Consider the following 24,712-nt stretch of genomic DNA (forward strand, 5'->3'; position numbering starts at 1 on the left):
AGGCCTACAACACGAGATCATCATTCCAGGCCGAGGGTACAAAGACCCTTAGAATGAGGATTATATAAATGGACATTCCTATCCATTTTCCATACAAACCCCTTCAAGTTTTTTTTTCTTATTCTTGTACGGAAACTATACGATAGAAGTAGAAGAAGCGCATGAATTCAGTTGACCTACTGTGAGATGGAAATCTGAATGATCTGTGTTAAAATGGCCAAGACAAATGGAATGATATGAAATGATACCGATGCCCCACGCATCGTCAATAACCGAACACATGTAAAAAATATACAACAGCTGGATACGAAAAATACGTGCACAACTTTGAAACGCAACCATAGTCAAAGCACGTAATAACTTCATATCATTTGCATTTAAAAAAAAAAAAATAGCACAGCAAGGCGACAAACGAACGCGCTGATATTTTGTCTTTTTCAGTCCATTTGTACATGTATTCTCCCAGAACGTGTTTGTGTTGCTTTAATCGCTTGGCGCGGGTATGTTGGGAGATGAAACGAGAAGCCTGAGGCGAAATATACCAAGAACAAAAGATATCAAAGGGATTGCGGCGAAATTTCCCTATGAACAAATAATCTCTTTTCTGACTCTTTCTTTTCTTCTTCTCTTCATACAAAATGTACCAATATACAAAATACTTCGAATGCATTACGGTGAAATGTCTTCATGTACAAGTAAATCTCTTTTTTCTCTTCTTCTCTTCATAATGTATCAACTGATATACAAAATATAATAAATACATCATGGCGAAATGTCGCTATCTGATGTACAAATTAACTCTTTCTTCACTTCATACATTTAATCCTTTAATGAAGAGTCTTGACCCCGTTGAACGCGTGGTCTCCCTTTCTCGTTAAATGCTATAACATAATAAACACTATCCGATTAACACCACTTCATATTGAGTTGTATTTGCATCCGTTATATTTGTTTAGAAAACAACCTTAAGAAAGCGCACGTTCACTTGTATAATCGCTCTCGATTTCTATCGCGTGATACATATAGCTGACCAAGGGCGCAGCCCGAGGGAACTAGAAATAGAGAGCGACAAAACACAGAAGAAGTTGTTGACGTAATGATGGTACGGACAAAGAGAATTTCCATTTTGATAATCGATATTAACAAGTGAGTTTTCCTTACTTTTCACAGAGTATTTCCTAAAAGAAAGAAAGAAAGAAAGAATGAATGAATGAATGAATGAATGAAAGAAAGAAAGAAAGAAAGGAAATTTTCCACGTGTTTCTATCGAGTTTTAGTATAATTTCCTATCTTTTCTACCACGAATGCCGTTATCTGATTGGCTACACTGTTCAGTATCTATTCTGTGGAAGACAATGAGTATAGCCAAGCCATGGCGGCGCTTCTTTTGCGTCTCTGTGAAGAGGTTAAGATAAAAGTTTGAACGACTGGCAGATTTATACCTAAACAATTAGGTCATTCACTCTCGATATCATCACGCGATAGAAATCTCGGGCTCGTAGTGTAATTGTTAAATAGAAACACTCGTTGAACTCCAAAAAGTTGAGGAAACACTCTCCTGTGACTCATGTTACCCTAACATTTTTTCGTTCTCCCAAACTTCTACTCGTGTTGCTATACGATACAAAAACCAAGGAGAGTTTTTGTTTTAAACAAAGTAAAGCGCCTTTAGCACGTTAGGCGCTAAATAAATTATATTCTATTATTATCGTTTTATTATTGTTATTCAAAATACTGCGTTAAATTATTTTCCTGTCTTCCTACACAGTAGCGCCTCAAGGCAGCGTGGAAACAAATATCAAACGTTTTTTTTTTAAGTACGTCAAAAAAAAAAAAAAAAAAAAAAAAAAAAAAAAAATTAATAACTAAAAGTAAATTTAAAAAAATATATACGAGCCTTCATGTGGTGTTTACAATGATTGTTTAAATGAAATCTCGTCCAGACCTCCAGGGGCTACCACAAAATATAAATAAAGAAATTTATAGCGTAAAATATTTTCTTTTTACACAAACAAACAAAAAAAAATAGCTGCGTTCTTTCGGCGTGTTTATGACGACTTAAATCAAAGGTCTTAATTAAAAGACCTTACAAGGGTTGAGTTGTTAGACAGAGAGAGAAGCACGCCTCCACAGAAACATGGCTACCAACGAAAATGTCTTCGACTTGACAGAAAAACAGTAGTTGAATTATGGTTAGCTTTATTTTGACCTGATGAAAAAGATTCTCAAATTTTTGTATCTGATACAGGCGGAACATGGCTAAAAAATTTGAAAAGCTTAAAAGATCTTTAAATGTACTCTTGAAACTTTTACTCCATGAAAGGAAGGTAATACCTTATCTTAATTCGAAATAAAATGCAATATTGATAAGGGCATTGTCTTCTTCTAATTAAATGTCAAGGTTCTGTTTGTCAGTCGTAATTATTAAGTATTCCCGCTGGGATGGTTGATGTAATTAAAATCAATCATTACCTGCTTTGTCAAAATATTGAAAACTGCCAGACTCTAATCCCTAATTACACAAGCCGAAATCACGCAAGAGAAACCTTTGGTGGAGACTAACTCAGCTGAGCGTACAGGTAAATGAAATCTCTCTTGAAATCGCAAAGTTTATCAAAGGTTAAGATTTGCAGGATCCATATGCTTCAAAGCAAAGCCTGTGCTTCTGTTTCTACTGACTTACCAGATGAGTGTTGTGATGGGTAAGTTCATGACATTGACTGCCTCTTGTAAGGCAATATAATTTCAGTTTACAGTGCTTTCCTCGCAGCGTTACTGGCATATTTCGATTCCTGTATAAACAAGTTGAGAGTTGTTTAAAAACAGTCGCCAATCGAATTTTTTCCATTAGTGGGAAAGAACGAACAGCCGCTTAACATGATAATGAATGTTAGAGACGACAAGTTTGATTTTCTTCTAAGTGGGCTGGATAATCCGTAATCTAAATAAGGATGTACAATTTATGCGAGGCTTAGAAGAAGCTTAAAAGTAGCTACTCGTTCATATAAGCTTCTTGTTCTTTGGGTTTTAATTGTCACTAAGGTAATATGCGGTTTACTTACACGTGATTTGTAACCACAAGCTGCGGGTTTAATCTTAGTTTCGTGTAAATCGACACCAAATCCGCATTTCCAAGTCCTACTCCTCAGAAATTGTCCCGAACTACGAAGTAATTTCCTTCTAAACAGTCTGGGATTCTTTTAATATAGGAACAGTCTTCTTATTTACTCGATAATTTTTAAATTTTGCATCGCGTGTTTGTTGCGGTTTACTCAGCCATAATGGTTTTCAAGATACGATCAAGTCATTTTGCATATTGAGAGTTTTTTCAAGAGGCAATTTACTCCAAATGGGCACCTCTTACGTTTATAAACTGTTGTCACTACGTTTGAATGCGAAGTAGAAGAACATAACAAGTTTGACATCGGTTCACTGGCGATACTTAGTCGGTTTTGAAGGTTATCAAGGCTGTTTGTTTGGATACAAAGCAATGATAGGGAATTGTCATTGAAGAAAGGAAGCTTGTCACGGTAGAGGTACATCATCTTGACGGCAACTTTCGCTTGGAAACTGTACCTTGAACAAAATAGTAGAACTGCCAGTCACGAGCTATAAACAATGATCAAATATTTTAAAATGACTATTTTGCCCGAGCAGAATTAGCTTTGATACGAGGCTACAAAGTCCGGTCATATCGGCGGCGCCAGATAACAAGGGCTATGATAATGACCATGATTAATGCACCTCACTTTGATGGCCCACGCGCGGCAACGCTCCCGAGGCACTAATGACGTCGCTACGATCGTTAGAGATACTACAACACAGTAAAACCTTCCCTCACAGATTTTTCACCATTACGGAGTCTGTTTGCCTATTACCAGCAGCAATCTTTTCGCTTGTCTAGAAGTTTATCGTTTTCTTGAGAGAGCTCTTTGTTTTAGTGCAAGAAAAATATCGAAATGCCCAAGTTACAGCAAGAGAACAACATCCGTTTGCAATGTTTTTTTTTTGTTAGTGAGTGATAGGCGAGCACAGGAATAGATGTAATGTGTTTTGCCAAAAATGCAAACAGAGCAATCCATACTGTTACACAGTAGCGGCAACATCCATTGAAACGAGGGTCTGTAAGCGGTCCACTCTAGTAAAGTAAACTTACGTACAGAAGAATTCAGACGGATTGCATCCAATTTAATAAATAAAATAAAACAAATCAGTAACTGCGACTAAAGTGTTTTTGTTCAATTTCTGTTAAACTTTTCTTTATTTAATATTTTAATGCAGTAATCGTTTCATTGTATCCCTGCTGTGTTGTATCCTCGGTTAAGGCTGCCTGCTGAGATATTTTCAATACTGGATAAACGCGAATGTACTTGTACACGTCCCATATTGAACATTTGTTCACGTGACTTGGACCGGGCCAGAGTCATTTTTTTTTGTTGAAATTGTTTTTGGATAAATAAGGATTTTATCTCATAATTTTTGTGACAACCAAAACCTTACGTTTACTTTTAGGTGGTTGATCCAAGTTATTTTAATTATTTTCCCACAAATTATGCACCAGACAACTTGGACAGAAATTCATTAACTTGTGACAAGAGGATGTATTTTTCTCTTCAGTCAAAATTAAAAACAAGTGTTTTTTTTAATATTTCGAGAATACTTTCAACTCCGTGTCTAGGCAGACAATTGTTTAACGTGATTATCCGCAAATTTATAAAGAAAGGTTTTTATTTAAAGCATTAATACTAGGAATCTTAATTAAAGGTAAACCTTTGAAGTATTCCATGTGGACAATAGCCCAAGATCCTTGCTGGCAGTCAAATAAAAGAATTGACACTTTCGTGTCAAAAATGAATCCATCCAGCTTAATAAGATTCAGAGAGGGGGGGGGGGGGGGGGGGAGGAGTTCTCTACTGAAGAAGTTTCCATGATAGAAAGGAAGCATTAAATCACAAACCTGACTTCGGTTTCAAGAATTGATCAAAATTAACCAAAAAAAGAGAATTTTTTTACGTCTGTTGACAAGTGTTTTATTCTAAATGAAGGGTATTCAAGGACGTTACTGACCTTGGACGCGGTCGATTTCAAATAATGTCATATTAAGTAACCGTCAAAATGGCAGATAAAAATAAACAAGGAAGCAAATTAAAAATGATATTATTTTGCCTTTGTTATCGTTGCAACGATTCTATTTTTGTATTTGACGAATTGAATATCCTAGAGCATCAACTGAAAAACGCTCGGTGAAGGAGCGCCACTTCATTCATCGTTCTCAATCATCATGGCGTCCACACTGCCTGGTATTCGCGGTCGCTGAGTTAACGGTAAATGTATACATGTTTTCTGCGGCTAACTGTTTGAGATAGCTTTGTAAGAACGTGAGGTGCATGAAATTAATCTCATTTTGTTACCCAAACCTGAACCTACAAACATGAAGGTAAACCAATACTTGAATTTAGATAAAGAGGGGATTTCTTTATATCCATATGCAGGAGTCAATAATAATTTTCACTTTTCGATAATCAGAAAATCACAGAGAAGAGAAACGTTTGAATCATACAAAGGTTTAATCCTTCGAATAACGTATAAAATATCTGGAATAGAATACGTCTTAAAACTGAAAGGTTCTGGTTAGTAAAGGAAGTAATAGATATGAAGAATCGCAGTTAGCTATCTTAAAGCATTTTCTTAAAGAAGGTAGCCGCAGCGAAATCGAATTTTATAAGCCTTGCCCCCCTTGACATGATAAAATATCGCAATATGGAATTTAATTGCCACAGTCAATATTGCAATATTTAACAATTATTCACCGAAGTGGAGGTGAATAGTGATGGATATTTACCTCGCCGCTTCGCGGCTCGGTAAATATCCATTACTTTCACCGACTCTGAGGTGAATAATTGTTTTAGTATATACTACACAAGCTGAATAATTAGCGGACCAAAACGTTATTTTATGTGTGACAAGCGGTCGGAAATTTTAAAATCTCTCGCGCCGGCTGCTCGGAGGTGAATAGTTCTTGCTAATCACCTCCGAGGTAACCAATCAGAGCGCGCGAAAAGCACTATTCACTTGTGTGGTATATACTAATGAGTTTTAGCTGCCTTAAAACGAGATGGGACCACTGGACTAGTTAGTCTCTAGTCTCTCTCCTCCGTGTCCACAAAAATTAATAATAGCTGACAAATTTTCTTGGCTGCGTCATTTGTAGCTCAAACATTCTGTGTGTCAACAATAAATTTGGGTCTATTTTCCCAGTGCGTGATAGCAATGATCGTTTTATAGTCTCAATCTGAAAAAAATACAGCTGTTTTGAGAAAGATTGTTGCACAAAAACGTTATAGCGTGCCCGACAATGCCGATTGATATTATGGTTAGTAATATTTTGGCGTTGCTTCGACGTGCGATCAGCCATTTTTTTTCGGCGAGCGGGGGAAGTGACGGTTACGCAGGTTATAGGCGTTGCTTGGTTGAGGCGCACGGCGTCTCAGCAAGAAGGAAGGAGAAAGTATAAATGGACGTGTTTGTGCTGTTTCCTTCTGTCACCGTGAAACACCTTAGAGCTTCAATCAAGTACGTTAAAAACCTTGAGCCTCTATTACCCATAATACCTTTCGACATTGTCCCGTACGCTGTTACGCTCTTGCAGGACAACCTTTCTCGAAACAGCAGTATTCCCAAAATACCGGCAGGAAGTGCTGAATCATTCGTTTCAACCTAGTTCACCTTCACTGGTGGTGCTTGTGAAAATTTTATCCCAGATGGGGACGCACAGTGTACGGGTGCCCCTTTGGTCTTTCTATTGAGCGATTTGTATCTTGCCAAAGTCATTTAATTTTCATGTTTTCACACTGTTGAACGATATGCATTTGGTTGTAGCGCCGTATTTTATCTGGTTTACTATAAACACAATCTACAAATGATGTTTAGAATGATCGACAGTCGGTTTGTTTGCGCAAGGAACACAATAGAGGCTGACATCGGATGGCTTTTCTGCGACCAAAATTAAAGCGACTCAGGGGCTTTTCAGAGTGACGCAATATTTGTCATTCGCATGATTGATTTTCTGGCACCGTTTCTTACGTTTATGCAAGAATAGTTACTGTCGGTTTCCATTTATTTAATAGCTATTTATTTCATTGCTGGGATCAGATATGCATCGGTTAAAATAATTGTTTTATCTATTTGGTACCGTTAGGGCTAAAGCAATTTTTATGCAGGTTGTGTTAAAGCTTGAAGCCTGTGGGGCCAGGTTTAAATGTTTGAAACGAATACGAAAAAGACACGATATAGTTCATAATTCCAACTGGAGGAGGGCTGGCCAGTTGACCAGTTACAACGCGCGGAGGGGGTCTCCTTAGAAAATCTAAGATAGATATTGAGACAACATTTGATGATAAATAGTTGGCTAATTAAGATAGTTTTGTGAGTTTTTAATGGAATCAATTTTTTGCACTATGAAGTGTTGTCGTTGGTTACAATCCTGGTTAACGGTGTTAATGAGCATGGTGAGCCAACCACTTTGTACTCGCAGGTGTTGCGCGCGCGATAACTTGAAGTAGCATATCAAATACGAAAAACCGTGTTTGACCACATTTCCAAACACCGAGAAGAGAGTTGAAGATACGACGCGCAGCGGAGTATTTTTGACGAACTTCGAAGTTTGTGTAAATTGGTCAAACACGGTCTTCAGCGTTTGATGTAGCCTCGTAATCGAATTGAAACAAAGGAGAAAGCAAAAATATAAAATTGTAAAAATCTATACCAGTTAAGATCAGATATCCAAACACCGTCACGGTCTTGATTTCCTTTGTTTAAACTTGATGAATTATTAATGAGTTTGAGAAAATCGAATAAAGCACGGTGTTGAGTATTTCATCTTCCCGTTTCAGGTTATTTTCACAAGGCAAATTAAGTATACTAAAATTTAGAACTTTTAAGGGCCTTTTTTTAAACACGTACCCTTCCTCTGATAAACCTGACAACTTCTAAAACTGGCCCCTCGTCTTTTACACAAGGTTGTAAAGAGCTGTATAACAAAAGAATCCAGACTGCCCCCACGAATCTTGGGCAAATGAAAATTTTAATATCATTCCCGTTTTATTCGTTTTGTCTGTGGTTTTGCCTTTTCTTTATTTGCAATGTTGAATTTGTGGATGGATTAGCTGATATGGTTCTGTCCCTTTGCCCTTCCCCACTGCAGTCAGTTCTATTTTGATTGTTACTTATATATTTATTTATGTCATCATTTTATAAGTCATGTATCAAAAGTTATACAGACCTGTCGGCCAAATGGTTAAAACATTTACGAGTACAAACTCGTCCATAACAAGGAGAAATCATAGCAAGTTTTCTGTGATAAATAATTCAGATTTGCTTTTAGACCATATGCGTCAAAGGATTTCATTTAAGACTTTTCTCGAGTGTCGTCCTTATTGCTGGCGTAGGAGGTCCGATATATTTATATTTTTATGGATTAGCATGAATCAACAATCCTGTGGAAATAACCGTTTGTACAATTAATCACGTCGTGCATATTTCCCTCAGCGAGGACTCAAATGTAAGACAAACGCTAGAAAATTGGACGTACAGTTCACACCTTTATCCATAGGTGCACCTTGTACATTTTCTAACAAATAAGCGAGGATTGTGGTCAATGGCATTTGCCAATTTTAGACGACAATAGAGAATTCCTCTGTAAGTGTTAATCGTAAGGCTTTAGAAGGGTGTGTTTTAAGTAAGATTTGCATTTTTCCAATCGATGTTGTTGTCGCGTTCCTGACTTCAAATGTAAGAAAATGGAAACTAGGATACAAAAAGTGAATTTGGCAAAATTCTGTTACACGTATTCAGTCTTTTTTAGTTTAATTATAAGAACCATCAGAACTTGTGGCAACTTGAGGCGATAGTTAAATTGATTTCTTATAGTGAAGCATATTTTTCTTTTTATTAGCACATTTCATTTAGTACGTGATCGGCTAAAAGATGCAGTTATAAAACGCACCGAACGTTAAAGCATCGGATGGACGTGTAATGTTAAAAACTGAAACCATTCAAAATTAATGAGATTTCTTGTTTGACGATAATATCATAAAAGAATCAATTAGTTCATCAAATTCAATTATAGAGGTTCGGAGGGAGAACTCCAGTAATTTCCACCTCTTGATAAGCAGCTCAGTATTTATTGAAAAAGGTTAAGTATATTCACTATTTGATGACCTTGAGTTCTGGCTAGACTTGAATTTAATAAAATTAAAGACATTGCCATTCTGTGCAAGAACGTTCCACCTCCCCTTCAAACAAATTGGGTGAACAATTGTTTCCCAATTTTTTATTGACAAAATGTAGATAAAAGGTCATTGTTATGAACAGATAGTGAATTTTAGTCAAATGCTCGAATATGGCTCAACTGAAAATAAATTTTGGTTCAAAGTTGACCTTGGTGTAAGATCGAAACGCCTCAAAATGGTGTTAATATGCGTTCGGTTAATTAGAACGTATATTTCGTATTGTATCGTGCAACGTGTTGGAATGTGGCGCTTGTATCGTTACGTAATTTATTCAAATAGCCTGTGAGCAGCGCTTTTTTTTAGTTCTCGCAATGCGGATCGGAGTGCAGTAGTGAAATCGAAGCATCTAGTGCAGTTGTTGTCTTATCACAGCGGCATCTCAGCCAGTTATAGCCCAGCATCGCATTACAAATGTAAGTCTGTTACTTTCTTGGGTTTTAGTTTGCGCCATTTTCGCTTTGTTTATGTTTGTTCTGTTCGTGTCTATTTCAGTTTTAACCACAATGAGCCACAGTTGTTGATCGCCAGTAAATAAAGTGTGCGTTCTAAATTATATTGCTTGCTGGAGATAATGTCACGTCCTGTTGGTAGCTTTACTTGGGCTTTTGGAACTCTAACTGACTCAATGAAGTCCGGTGTTATCATTGGTTTTTATCATTACAATTTTGCAGCGCTACGTAGTTTTGCTAAACGTGTTTAATTTACGTCTTACACATACGTTCTAGTAGAAATACGTTTCTTCAGACTTCGTGTACGGCACGCATCGTTTACGGTGAAATCATTAGTCAGAGTTTCGGAGCTGAGAGGGAAACTGAATAATAGCCTGATGTATTGTGATTTCTTATATTATTGCTACAATGTTCGGAGTAATGGAGAATTTCAATGCTATTGTCCAGGTTACCATGTTGAGCCATGCAACGTGAATAGAAAACATTTGAGTTTTTAAAAAAGAAGCAGGCTACTTCAGGACGAAGGTAAACCGACTGAAACTAATAAGCTTAAATAATTACAGCTGTGTTTCGAGTTATTCAATCATAAAAAAGACAGCTCTCTGTCGCCACAGCTTTTCCGTAGCTTTGTATCTAGCTAGACCGTAGCCACAATGGTTTTCATATTTTGTCGTAAATATTCATTCCAACTGAGTTTTATCGCTAGCGGATTAGAATTTTAATTATTATGGGAGTGCAAGACCAGCCTCTTTCTTGTTTTGGTTTCAAAATCAAATAAACATTGCAACTGATCCATTGACCGAGGAACGGAAAATCGAAACTGGTTCCAAGAGTCAGTGAAAAATAGAAGATGCTTTTTCAATGAATGTCCTCGGCCTTCACTTCATCTGAATAGGTAACAGCTGTCTAAAAAGTGATTTTCTTGCGTTTGTTCTCAGTGTAGATAACGGTAATTCTTAATTTTCAGGTTACATAATTAATTGCTAATTGCTATCGTATTCCCTATCAGTTCGCCTTCGAATACCATTATGCTTATGCTGATTTCTAAACTACAAATCATAGTTTTTAGAGGGAAACGGTTCCCCTCTATTAACTATGGCAAACAGAAGGCAAGAACTGACGCCAGTAGCAAAGCGAATCAGAAGTCTAGGTATCTATATTCAGAGGCCTAAAGAGTTACTCGCTTGCGAAAACCTCATTTCGCTCATTTCTTAATTTTACCAACGGCATTACGACATCGAAGTTTTTACTTCCAATTAGTAACTGACGACTCGTGTGACGGCTTTGCAAGAGATATAGCTCCTGCAAACCTGTGTTCGCGTGAATTAGTATTGTTCATAAAATGTTGGTTACAAGATTAATTAGCAACATACATTCTGCTTGAAAATAAAGAACCTTAATTAAATCGCCCCGAAGAGCATCTTTTCACACTGATTGCAAAAAATGCTGTTTTCGTGCGTGCTTGGAAAAAAAAGTTAGGATCACGAAAATATGACAATTGTTTTTTTCTCCTGAATGATTTTAATTATTGTATTTCCTTCCGCTTATTTTACATATTAAGAATAATTTTATGAAGGCTTTTTATCGAACAACACGACAGAACTTCCTTAATTTCAAGGCTAAATAGTAGAAACAAGCTTAAAAACGCCGACACTTACACCAACACGAATATCAGTGATAACAAAACACGGCAAAATTTAACCTGATTAAATTTGTGAAACCGTAAAATGATGCGGGCGCTGTTGGTGAAAAAAATGAAAATGATAAGTTCAAATCTTGTTGCGATGTTGCGATATAATTCACCACTTCATGATTTTCAAAGTGTTAATTTAGAAGGCGTGTTGGGAATGTCAGAAAAAAAACCAACTACTATGCCCAAAAAGCATTTAATAGCGTAATTTTCTTTGCACGGAATGCTTCCTTTTCTTTTTCGATGGGATTGCACTGTTTTCTCGCTTTCAACAGCTGCATACTAAAATTGACCAATTTAAATTGGCGCTTAGTCGAAAGTGTGAAAACCGCACCGCAGCATTGGAAAGACAATAACCTGTATATCCCTCGCTCTTGTAATGTATTCTGTTCCCCCGGATATCACTTCATTTAAAAGTCCTAATATTTGAGAAAAGTAGAGCCAGGAGCACCTTCCCCAAGTGCAAAACAATACAATTTGATCGGTAAGCCATACGAAAGTATAATCAACATCAAAAGCAATTTTCTCTGAGGTAAATTTATTCCACCAGGTATATTGATTACTTAACAAATAACGCCAGAAAAGCTTTCCTTCGTCGTTAGCGAATCTTCTCTTTGCGGGTGATGGATTGCCCTGGCCGCAGTAGGATCCCAGTAATTGAAAAACAACACCATCAACTCGTACCGCGCATTTGAGCATTGTTCATAAAAAATAACCGAATTATAAGAGTGTTAGGAAAAGGACCTGTTCAGATTGTAGTAAACACCAAATGTATATCATGTTTGTGTACAGTCGGTAAGTTTTAACTTCGTCAAGACAATAGATTTTAAACATGTTAGCCAAAAGAAGTAGATATGAAAAAGCAGAATAGGAAAAAATACTACATGTATATTGTTTAAAACACATTTATTTAGCTAATTGTTAATTCCACGCTAAAAAGAAATCAGAACACAGGTTAACTGTGACAAAGGAAGTTGAACATGTCGACAAAATATATGTAACGATATTGCAACCGCTTTACAACTGACGCTATATAAGCTAAGAGTTTTGTAAAAACCTTTTGTTAACATTCAACCTGATAACAAATATTTTGTGTTTGCAGGGCTTCAGGAAAATAGATTGCGCGTGATATGAGAGCAGTGAGCGAGCAGCCGAATACTCGAGTGCAAGTACAACAATGACATTCACCGACAGCAATTGATTATTTGGAACTGGTGGAGCTATCATCAATCGTACTCATGAAAAAATAAATGATTTTTATTAACCACAAGGGTAAGCAATATCCGAGATAAGAAAGAAACTCTCTTTATTAAACAGCTTGTCAGGAGAAGCTTCATCACAGCAAAACAGCAGCGACAGGAAGGTGAAACTCGACCCTGAAGTCAAGGACCCCAAAATGGCTGACGAAAGATTTTCGCCAAGGGTTGTCATTCCACTGAGTATCCTGTCGGTGAGCACCATAGTAACAAACACGATGGTCTGTTTGTTGGTGTACAAGGTGAAATCGATGAGAAACTACACAAACGGATTTGTAGTTTCATTGGCGATCTCTGACATCTTGACAGGCGTCTCCATGTTTATCCAATATAACGCTGAACTTCATGTGTGGTCAAAAGCTACCCTCAATGTCCTGTACGCCGTGGTGCTCTTCGTAGGAGCAGCAAACCTTTGTGCAGTGACTTATGACAGATATTTGGCGATTTTGTATCCATTTTCGTACACGGAGACAATATCTAAAGTTTTCAAAATCCTGGTTCCGACAATTTGGGTTTTATCAGTAGTCGTCGCTTGTATACCTCTCACTTGGAAAGGAAATACCCAACTTCTCAACACCAAGATTTACATCTGCCTCGTGCTTGTTATTTGCATAGCTCTTCCTTATATTTTAATAGTCTATGCAAATTACAAGATATTTCGGTTGGTCAGGCAATGTGTGCGGCGAGAGAGAGAGCTCAGTATCTCTTCGCATAACACCAAAGCGGAACTGAAAAACGGCGTGAGGAAAGTATCCTCTGAGGCGAAGGTGGCAAGAGTCTTCGCCATCGCATCGTTAATGTTTGTGTTAAGCTACTTTCCAACTTTGTTTTACACTGCAGCGGCCGCTTTTGGTCATGGTGAAGTTGTTCCAGGCCTTTTAATAGATTTCTCACCTTTCTGTGTGGTGTTTGGATCTCTTGTCAATCCAATCTTGTACTCGTTCATGAAGCCAGATTTTCGAAGGGCCCTTAAGAAAATTCTAACTGGACAGCGAGCACACCTGAACGCAAGAAGATCTCAAAGGTCTTCGACGCCGAGTATTGGTGACACAAACACCACGCCTTTTGTGCCAAAGAAAATCAAGAAAAAGTCTCGAATGGACGAAGTATTAGATGATGGTGACGAGCCCTGTGCGAGTCTGACTGCGAGGATTTTGCAACTGGATTACAGCAATCAGTCAAAACAAGGCGAAGAAACGCAACTTAACGTATCACCAGTTTGACCAAAGAGGAATCGATCATCCGGCTTTATATCTTTCCAAAAAATGCTGGTGAAGATAGTAAATTGACATTTAGCTTTACATTAACCTGCATGAAAAATACAACGATCTGTCTTCAGAAAACAAAGACAACTTTAAATGAAACCCTTCGCGAGTCATATATAATACTACGTCTACGAAACAGTAATTTTAAGGAAACTAAGTCTTAAAATTACAACATTACCAAGAGAGGAAGAAAGGTCGCATGGTAAACCCTCTCAAGTTATTTTTAATGTTGTATCGATTTTCCGTACGTATAATGTTACTGAGCGTTCTGTAGATATTTTTGAAGAGGCGCACTGTTTACGTGAGTAAACTTTGCGTCACGGGATTGGCTATTTCTAAACCCTCCTAGGATTTCTGAAGCTGGGAGTGATCTAAAAATAATTAGAGAGGGATTACCTTGGTATTAAGGTATAAATGAGGGATTAACTCTCTTACCCTTCATCCTCTCTTGGTCCTATTAATGCAAGTGGCTGTTAAGGACGTTCGCGCTAATTGTTTCTGCGCATCCTTACTGCGCGCGCAAATTCATACGCCACGTTATGCATCGAGCGCGCGCGCTAAGTACTAAAACGAACAATGATAGGGTTGATGGCCATTGCTATAGCTTTGCTTGGATTTAACGATCTTGGACGTTCGGTGATCCCCACTTTTGTTTCTAGAAATAGATTTCATTTACAATTATCTCCACATTATCCAAAAATGAACAAAAAAAATCAATGTGGGAAGTAAAAAAAAAAAAAAAAAAAAATTAAACATTTCTGTCCAAGGGAAATCGAATCCTGCCATTTTGTGGCTGTAAGGCGCGTGAAACTATGGTCGCTAAATGCTTTAAGGAACCTCGCCAGTTGACTAAATTCACTTAATAGGTCCACTTTAACCTGCGATCAGGCGCTTTTTTTTTTTTTGGAACGTCTGAATATAAGGGAGGGAGGGTATGATCGCAGGTCCACTTAAACAATATTTGGCAGAGAACATTTCACTTCACAGATCTAATTGCAATACTTTTGGGCTTACAGACACGGTGCCTTGATTCGCTAACGAAGCCGGATTTTTTCAGATTTAGGTTGTTCTTCCGGGCATGTTATGTCCAAAACGAAGTCGGTGACCCCGCATTGTTTTTACATTTCTGACATAACTAGCTCATCATCTTGCAGTGGTAACAGTCTGAGAAAAAAAAAATCGATGTTAGAAAATTTTCGCGCGAACGTCCTTAAGTTTGCTAATTAAACATTAAAAAGGAATCATCAGAAGTTCGAGTAACAAGTGGACAAAGATTTTGTACCGAGATTATTTGTATCATTTGTAAACTTCTGTGCGAAGTTCACATGAAACAATTGAAAGTACTGCTGAAATGAAACTGATGATGAAATATTACCTGTGTCTGCACAATTTCTCTGAACTTTGAAATTTACTTTCTCGAGTTCCCATGGGAAATTGTTTTTGATGTTATTTCAGGCCATTATTTATATCTGTAGCTTTTAGAAAATGCAAAAACGATTTTAATACACTTAAAAACATTATTCTGGAACAAGATTTTTGTCCACTGAGAACTGAAATTGCTCAACTCCTATCGGATTTCATCTTAAGACCATTCTACAGAGCAGCTACTCCAACCAACCCCACCCAGGCAAATTCTTTGTAAACTGGACAATGTTAAAATAATATAAGTGGTCACAAATGAGTCGCATTTGACGGTGTACCGCCACGGCTTGTTCAGATTGATAATTATTTGTTAGAAAAGTATTGTTAACATCAACAGTTTTCATTCATATAATTTATACAGAGTTCTTTTTTGTAGTCGAACTGTAAAATCATTCATTTAGATGTGAAATATTCAAAAGAAAATATGTATTGCATCTTGTGCGTATACATAAAAGTTCGAGTCTTTGAATAGCGGAATATAATCGTTGCGCTAGGTGTATAAATTGTATGTCATATTTCTCTATAATACATTATTTGGGAAATAGGGTTATCAGCTATAATTAATTTATTACCAAAAGAAATCTATCACGATCGATGCGAAGCGTACCTTACTGACATCTAATTTACATATCATATCACAAGTGTTCTTACCTAACACAAAAAGTAAAACACACCTCAAAAATAAATCAACGATATTTTATCGTATCAACGTTTCAATAAATCGTAGTAAGACCGATGGCATTTAAACCTTTGCCGTGTTGTGCCAGCGTATTTGGTTTTGCTTTGTTATCTCCGTTTTGTTTTTTTTGCTTAGTTAATAAAAACACTTGGTTGGTTTACAAATCAAGCGAAAAATGGTCATGTATCGTCAGATATGTTTTACAATGCGTGTAGATACAGTGCAATGACAGAAGTACGACATAGGGATATTAACTAGTTCATCATTCAATACGTTCAGCCTGGCTTTGAATAAATGAAATGTTAGACCCGAGTTTTGAGATTTGCATAAGGCTAGTTGATTTGAAAAAAATACGATCCCCTGCGTCTTGTCCCCTAAAAGCTTGCTGTCTGTTGTGTAAAAAAGGCAATTTGCTTGGAGAATTCGCATTCGACCAGGACAGAGGACCCGGATGAAAACCAGGTAAGGCTGATGTGGCTTCCTCTCTAAATAAAATGAATCCTCTTAGAAATTTAGATTGTGATCGTTAAAATGCTTGTCGAAACCTAAAATGTAAACTTGATTTCTTTTGTTACACTTGTGGTCATATTTTTTATGATTTTTCTTTTCAAAGGTGAAATAAACGCACCTCACGAGAAGTATTTTGAGTTAGTGTAGCTCGTGTGGGCGTACCGACCTTTGTACTTGGCCTTCATCCAGCGCTCATCAGCCTGCGTCGCGGGGATTTTTTGCTTGTTTTTATTCCAAGAACGAGTTTTATTTTCAGGCAAACAAATTAAAAACACGCGAGATATAATAGTTGAAAGGGCCAGAAGGTTTGGGCTTAGACTTCGTTAAAATGGGCGAAGTGGTCGTGGAATGATGTTGTGCGTAATGTTCATTTTTAAAACCACTCTTCCATTGATGGTTGACCTTGAAACCTGTCTACGGTATCTTCTTAAATTTATATAATTATATCCATTACTCGAAGCCAACAAATCAATCATTTTAACCAGTGTCCTTTGTTCTTTTTTCAAGTAAAGATGCGTGGAAAATTTGATTCTCAGCAGTAAAGATGAAATTTAATGAATATAAAGTCTAATGCATTTTTTGAACCGAGAAAACAACGTTTTGGACAAGATAGCCGGAAACAACAGGGTGGGATGGAGTCAGCACCTTTTTGGTCTTATCACCAATTTGCATCAACTCTGTTTTTTGATTGTATAACCCCAAGTGCACTGTTATGATACACAGGTAGGTAAGCAAAGATAAAATTTTCTATGAGAATGAGAGGTGTAAAATAATCGCCGTCACAGTTCAGTTGTAAGAGGACATTTTGTTCCAGACATTTTGCCTCAGTACTTTAAGAAAAAAACAGACGTTGCAAATTCCTCGTGCTGCGCTCGACTAAGTGATTTTGTCGATTTCGGAACAATTTGGTGCGAAAGACCTGTCTTTGGTTGTCTTTCCTGAAGCCGCTGAGGTGAATAGAGCTCTTCGTCTGCTTTAGCGTTGTATTTGTTCGTGGTGAGTTAGACGACTTCAACTCCTGAAAGATCAGTTGCGCAAAAAGCCTTGTGTTTATCCGCAAGTGCTTGCGCTATTGATCTGGGTAGCAGTATCAGTGGGAAGAGTATACATATGGGGAAATGCAGGGTTGACCAGGGTTTCAACGAGCTCCAAAGAGAGCTCCCGATCAACACGCAGCGTTTCGTAAAATGAAGACATTTTAAAGACTTTTGGAGTAACACATACACTGGTCTCCTTCCGCCAGTTTGTACTATTTTCTATATATTTCAGTGCTTTTGTCAGACAGACGCTTTCAAATTTAGCGCTCTGCATCCGAAATTCATTTCCTTGTTTGAATAATATCCTGCTCATGCGCTCCCATGCGCTCCCCTCCACCACCAGACCGTTTTCGGCTAGCCCCGCTCGCCCTAGACCACACTCGACTAGCTCGCACTAAACCTAACCGGGAGCCTGTTTGCAGGCCTGTAGCTTTGCAGCTCTGAGATTAAGCAGTTAAGAACTGCAGTCTTGGCTGGTCTAAACTGCATCATGGGTATGAATCCCATTGAAGCCCAAATGCTTTTTTCTATACGAAATGGAAAGAAAAAAAAACGGATTGAATTTTTAAAACTAATGGATTTCGTCAGTAACTTGTTTCGATCTAATCAATTATCGATGTCATTTTCGGAAAAATTTGCTTATCATTATAAGTTGACAAATTTGCCACGTTGACAATGTGTCAAAAAATCTTGGGAAATATTTTGTGGGAGGAAATGCCAAATAAATTTTGCAAAGTCAATCTTTGAAATACCAAAATAAAGAAATTTTCGGATACAGACTCCAGCGTTCTTGCTTTTAAAGACTAAAAGATTAAGATGGTTTGGCCATGTCAGTCGTATGGGTCAGGAAACACTTCCCAAAGCCTTATTACAATGGAGGCCTGAGAATGCGAAGCGAAGAAGGGGAAGGTGTCGCACTCGATGGAGAGATGACGTGGAACGCAATGCTAAACTAGCCGGAATTGATCAAGATCTGGAGTCCATGGCAGTAGACAAGGCTCAATGGTGGGACATGCTCGCACTATTGGTGTCATAAGACCATGTTGTGATGATGATGATGATGATACTACTGTTTCAGTTGTCAAAAGATGTTAGGAGAACTTAGATCCTGAATGAACACTTAATAGCACACAATCATTAACAGTCCTTTTGTTTTCCACGGAACGATGCTCTGGTTTTTTCTCAGCCTATTTGACATACCGCTTTTGTCACGTGCAATTCACAACAAAATACTCAGAACGTGAGCACGTGTGGAATTGTAATCAAGCGGACGAGACTCAAATGCAATTTCAGAAACAAGAATTTTTTTTACTTCAGTGTGACAAAAAAAAAAAAAACAAAAAACAAAAAAGAAAAAAAAATAGGTACGCTTACCTATCACCTGTTGACTTTGGTTTTCAATTCGGCATGTTCGGCCTCTTCAATTTAGTGATTTTTGTCTTCGGTGTATAGACCAATGTTTCCACATTCTGTGGAATAATCATAGAAAATTATGATAGCTCACTAAAGAGGAACTAATTCGCGCATATATTTGTGAAGGAAAACATTCTTGACTGAGGAAAAATTGAATTGGCATTTTGAAAGCGTAAGAACTTATAGTTTGTATGGTATTTAGCACTTTCTGCCGTTAAATAATGTTGAAATCGCGAAATGAAGTTCACGATACAATATTTGGTTTTGCTTTCTATTGCTACGTTGTGTTTTTAAATAATTTGAGCGACTTTTGATATGTATATATTTGGTCATGTACTACGCCTTAAAACCAATGTTGGAAAACGCAAAGGTTCAATTCTAGCTGTCGACTCACTTCGGAATGTTCTTGAATGTTAACACAAAACAGCTAGGACAGGAATAGTGCAAGAATGTAAGAACGGTTCAGTACATTGAAACTGCACATACCTCTTTTCTTAACGGAATAAACAGCTCCAAAAAATGAAGTATTATTTTGAAATTGCCGCCACTTACATCTGCGCAGCCTCAAGTTTTCGCGTGCGAATATCGTACCCAGAGCCCGCGCCTCCCCGAGACGAGCGGTCGGGAACTGGTGTAGGGGAGCTCGCGAGGTCTAGGCTCGAGATTGACTCTGGGTACGTGGATACTTCTTCTTCGCTTTCTTGCTAAACAACAACATGCTTAATAAGCAATCAGACTATAATCTGGGACAGCAGAATAGCTGATGCGCAAATTTTGCGGGAGATATTGACGGATTTAACGGAACTCATTAGCCTCCGAAAAAGTTTGGTTGTCATCAGTGTGATTTTTCGTGCGGTGTCCGTCCGTCCGTCCGTACGCCATTTACACCGATCAGACGATGTTAGTCAAGTTAATGAAATGAGCCCTCTCTGAACTAGTCCCGATGATGGTAGCGTTCACCCTGCCCGAGCATTTCATCCTTATGATAATCCTATTTTCTGTGAACAGTGTTTAAATGAGCCAGGAGTTTGGTTCTTTGAATGGTTTTTTCATATGAATGTTTCTTTGAATGCATAACGTAAAAAGTTAACTTGATCTACCTTTTGATCTTAAATGGGTTAAATTAGGGAACATATACCAAAACGAACGAAAGAGGTCTGGTTTATGAGCTTGCCAGTGTAATTGGAACAAACGGAAATTCTTAGAGCCATAGAAATTCATAGCACTACAGATCCTTTTGTTTTAAAACAAATCCTGGTGGAAACCTTTTCCAAGGGAGACGAGCTTCACTTTCTCGTTCACGGTCTTACAAAACTAGTGTATTTTCATATGAAAGGTTTTCCGCCAGGAATCGTTTTGAAATGTTTCAAGGCAACCCGGAAATGGAAAGTCAGGGTTAGGGTTACAGGCATTCTTTGACTAGTTCATTATTTGTTCGTTTGTTTTTTCAAATGAATACCTGGGCCTGAAGTGCTCTCTATAGCACATCAATTAACAACAACAGCATTAACAAAAGAGTAGTAGACGGAGATCGTATTCAGTTTTATTCTCTGATTGAGATAACTTTGTTCGTTCAACATGTATATGTTTAGGAGACAACGATAAAAACCTTTAGATTGCGATGCTACATGAATTCGCAAACAAGGCATCACTGACAAGTTGAATTCCCATCTTTTCGACAAAATCAGCGTAATTTTTGATAATTGGCGAGTTGCAGTTCTTTTTCTCGGCTACTTTACGGTAGCATGCAAACCACTGGGCCGAATCACCACAAATGCGTTCGTTTTGCTTCATCAAATCCAGGAACGTTTTACTGCACATGGTATGAACTTCGGCAGCACATGGGTCGAACGAGTCTCCGAGGCCTGAAAAACAACAACAACAACAACAACAACAACAACAAATAACATTCTAATGACCACCAACCTCAGTTATAGCGTTTATAAAGGAACCAGCGATTGTGAAAGACTGCATTTATAATTATTAATTCGATGAATTAGTTGTCCATTATTAAGAATTCCTTACCATAGTTTTCAACCAGTGTATGCTCCTTGGCAACATCTGCGTATAAAAAGTTTGAATTGAACCTCAGAAGACTGATATTATAATATTATTCTATTACATTTTCATTGAGATTGCTATGTTGCTTTATAATTATTGATATTATGTTTGTATTAAGTTTCTTTTCACTCTTATGAAATACTTTAATTGTTAGAGTTTATAATGTATAAACACAGGCTTACCATTACTGTGGCTGTTTCTGGTTTTATTTTATTTTTTTTATTTATTTAGTAATTTAGAGAGCATAAAGCACATTTATGGACTTCTACTAAATAATTTAATTTTTAGAGTTTATAACGTATACATACAGGCTTACCATTATTGTGACTGTTTCTGGTTTTATTTTTATTTATTTTTCTTTAGCAATTCGAGAGAGTTTAAAGCAAATTTGTGGCCTTAAAGTTTTGACTCTCCTCTTCTCAAACTCATTATATAACTCATCAAGTTTAGACAAAGGAAGTCATGACCGTGATGGTGTTTGGATATCTGATCTTAATTAGCATGGGATTTTACGATTATTTCTACGTTTTCTCCTTAGTTTTAGTTTCGATTGAGAAGATATATCAAACGCTCCAGACAGTATTTGACCACATTTCCAAACACCTCGAATTTCGTCAAAAATACTCCGCGGCGCGTCGTATTTGCAACTCTCTTCTCGGTGTTTTGAAATGTGGTCAAACACGGTCTTTCGTGTTTGATATATTACTAGAATATCTTAATCTACCCATGAAATACTTCTAAGACACCGGCCAATCTGACCGGTACGAGAAGAAATTATTTCATATTTAGGTATTCTCTTCCTTCAGAGCTCGCCGTCCTCGAGAGAAAAGTATGACCTAATTTGGGTTTAAAATCAGGTATATGAAGTTGGGTCGTAAATTCACTCTCTGAGCAATAATATTTCAGTTTCATTTACCTGTGTTTTCAACACAATCCTTCAGGCTTTTGTAGTTCACTTGTGGGCAGATTTTTAGTTTGACTTCTAACATTGCTTCTTGCAAAATCCAGAAGCGAAAGCGGTTTATTGATGGTCCTTTGCAAGAAGGATTCTCAGCAAAGGATAATACAACGTCCTGTGATTCAACGAGAAATTCAAAAGAAATAACTAAGTGACTAGTTTTAATTTGGGTAAACTAGTACTATATCCGATAGAGCTGGAACTTTGAAATGTCAATTTTGTGGCAGGTAGAAGTGATGAGGTGGGGGAAAAGGAAGAAAAGAATGAATGAAGTCACTGAGAAAAGCAAGAAAGGCTTATACAGTCCAAAAATACGCCGACAGTGATCACCTTGTTTTCCAACTTGAAGAGTAATTTATAGACTACAGCAAGAAGAAGGCTAATTTACAAAAATACGAACAACTTACAACAAGCTATTTGTAGAATCACTTGATTTACCTGGACACGTGAGCAATGATCTTCCGGATTGGGTTTGGCTCTGAGAATCCCCTTGTACTTAGAAATACATCCGTGAATCAATTCTATCTCACAGTTCCCTGCTCCTTCGGCAGAAAACAGGATGAACAAGAAAACGGAAAAAAAAAGCAAGCCAGTTGACCTCACAATGCTCATGATGGCTTTCTTGGTAAACTGTAGAAATTCAAAAGACAAATTATTGTTGCGGAATCTACTAAACTCCAGTGTCTCCTTCGCTGTCTCGCTGCAGCGACCTGTAGAGAAAAACTGACTGGAGAACGTGCTTGGCCAAGTGACTAACTGTTTAGCAATTATATATTTCACTTAGATTAGGTTAGGACCTAAACTGCTGTGATTTTTCAGTGTCAAGCTATTGATTGACACAAAGGTAATCGAATTTTCCGAAAGGTTTGCATCGGAAATCTGCGGGCACCAGTAATTAGGGAGAATTTGTGGTCGATAATTTGACAACTAAAAGGGGAGTCTTTTTTGTTGTCTTCCTATCTTAATCATCAATCACGAATTTATTGGCTATATAGCTACTCTGTAAATTCGAGTATAAATAAAGTCTTTGTTATGTATGTATAAACGGTCGTAAAAATGAACCACATGTTATGACATAAAGAAGACAACGCACGAGTGATGAGACCACTGATTAGTCATATGCCATTAATCTATTGAAAGAAAAGGTTGTTTCCGATAAAGAACATACATTTCCGATTAGTGGAAGGTCATTTGTTGAAATGATTTGGTTATATTACACCCAGGAAGGAGACTATACAACGGCACCAAGATTAACAAACAACATTAATTAAAGCAGATTTATCATCATAAAATTAAAATTAAAACAATAATTTGCAAGCAAACAACAGATTGATTAAAATGTTGATCGTGGATGGGATGTTTTGAAACCCGTAACCATGTGATCCTTTTCCTCCCTGAATATAATAGCATCGATTGAAACAAGCTACCTATGATAAGGAGAAATAGAGAACGTTTTTTGAAGAGGAGTACATTTCAGTCCGTGATTAGGCCGGAAAGAAAGTGCTGTTTTTTTTTAAGAACACAAAATAAACAGCAAACGTGATTTCCCACGCAGTCTTTTGAGAGAATTCCAGGGTTAATGGAACGCCGCCTAGAAAGTTTTGTTCAGTGTAGAAACGCTTAAGAAAACTAGCATTGATACCAGAAAGACCCAACAGATGCAACTTTGTTTCTCTTAGTTGGGCGAAGAAACTTCGGAGAAGAAAATCGTTCATTGTGACCAATCGTTATTTTCGGCGGTGGTTTTACAAAGGGTTGTTAGCTTTCATTATGTTTACTAACGAGCTTAAAGTTAAACGCAGTACTAACATGCAGTTTTCTTATATACACGCCTCTTGCAGCTGTTGTAGAAGTGGTTAACCACAGTGTATAATGGAAAAGACAAAATCGTGGTCCTTTTCAGTTGATAGTTGCCCAAGATTGAGATTTTCCAGATTGGTCAGTATAAAGAATGTTTTTTTGCTGCCCTTGTATCCGTTGGGAGCTTTAGCAAACCGCCATGACGAGGCCAACAAAACCGTTGTGAAACAAGCAGAACAATGGTTATGCACGTGCGTTATAAATCTTTGCACAATTTGCAACCTACCTCTGCAAAACAACAACGTGAAATGACCAATTTCTGAGGGGTTTGGACAACGCGAGCCTTGGCCCCTAATTTCCGTCGTCCTTGGATCGTCGTCGTCGTCATTGCTTAAGCTACCTAGCATGCAGATATATCTCAGGGACGCGAGCGACTGTCTAGAGGACATCTTGAGCAAAAAGTTAGACCAAGAACCTGACTTTATGATCATGAAAATTAAGTAAAACACCGAGATATTTAATTTTCAATTTTTTAGTATGGAGCAAACCAAATCAAGAATCGCCGGAAATTTCGTTACCTGTCCCTCAATTCTCTTGAAACGTTTCGCTGATTTCCTCCCTAGCTTCGTGAATGAAGGTCTTTTCAAGAACTGAGTTGAAACCATTTCAATAGCTGCGGTCCGCCTCTCGGCTCATAAAGACCTTGGTACTTATGCAATTTTGAGACTTTCCTGGGTAACAAGCCAATGGAGTAACAAATGTACCCAAGTGTTACGCTAGATTAAAGAGAAGCATATATTGAACTGTACCTTGCGTTAGAAATGGAATGTCCCAGTTGAAGGTCTTCTGCAGAAAATTGAGATCACAAAGTGGGGCAATTAG

The 24,712-nt window shown here is 37.6% G+C and overlaps 2 protein-coding genes across 7 annotated transcripts; one reads left to right on the forward strand and one right to left on the reverse strand.

The window, feature by feature from the left end:
* The first annotated feature begins 2,381 nt into the window (after positions 1-2,381).
* On the forward strand, positions 2,382-16,599 carry LOC145478994 (D(1A) dopamine receptor-like). Of its 5 annotated transcripts, none has more exons than XM_081457218.1 (2): positions 2,382-2,702; positions 12,532-16,599. In XM_081457218.1, the coding sequence occupies exon 2, from the start codon at positions 12,826-12,828 to the stop codon at positions 13,906-13,908; it is 1,083 nt and encodes a 360-aa protein (XP_081313344.1). In that variant the 5' UTR covers positions 2,382-2,702; positions 12,532-12,825; the 3' UTR covers positions 13,909-16,599. The 5 variants fall into 5 exon arrangements, with proteins under 5 accessions (XP_081313344.1, XP_081313347.1, XP_081313345.1 ...); XM_081457221.1 differs by having other exon boundaries at positions 2,382-2,579; XM_081457219.1 differs by lacking the exon at positions 2,382-2,702 and adding an exon at positions 4,910-5,324.
* A 3,649-nt stretch (positions 16,600-20,248) lies between these two features.
* Positions 20,249-24,689, reverse strand: LOC145469352 (uncharacterized). Of its 2 annotated transcripts, XM_081453044.1 has the most exons (5): positions 24,640-24,689; positions 22,469-22,660; positions 21,989-22,145; positions 21,037-21,072; positions 20,249-20,876 (listed from the first exon to the last, which is right to left on the reverse strand). In XM_081453044.1, the coding sequence occupies exons 2-5, from the start codon at positions 22,640-22,642 to the stop codon at positions 20,623-20,625; spliced, it is 621 nt and encodes a 206-aa protein (XP_081309170.1). In that variant the 5' UTR covers positions 22,643-22,660; positions 24,640-24,689; the 3' UTR covers positions 20,249-20,622. The 2 variants fall into 2 exon arrangements, with proteins under 2 accessions (XP_081309170.1, XP_081309175.1); XM_081453049.1 differs by lacking the exon at positions 24,640-24,689 and having other exon boundaries at positions 22,469-22,723.
* Between the last annotated feature and the right edge of the window lie 23 nt (positions 24,690-24,712).

The sequence above is a fragment of the Orbicella franksi genome, chromosome 2 (genome assembly GCF_964199315.1).
Source record: "Orbicella franksi chromosome 2, jaOrbFran1.1, whole genome shotgun sequence".
Classification (NCBI taxonomy): Eukaryota; Metazoa; Cnidaria; class Anthozoa; order Scleractinia; family Merulinidae; genus Orbicella; species Orbicella franksi.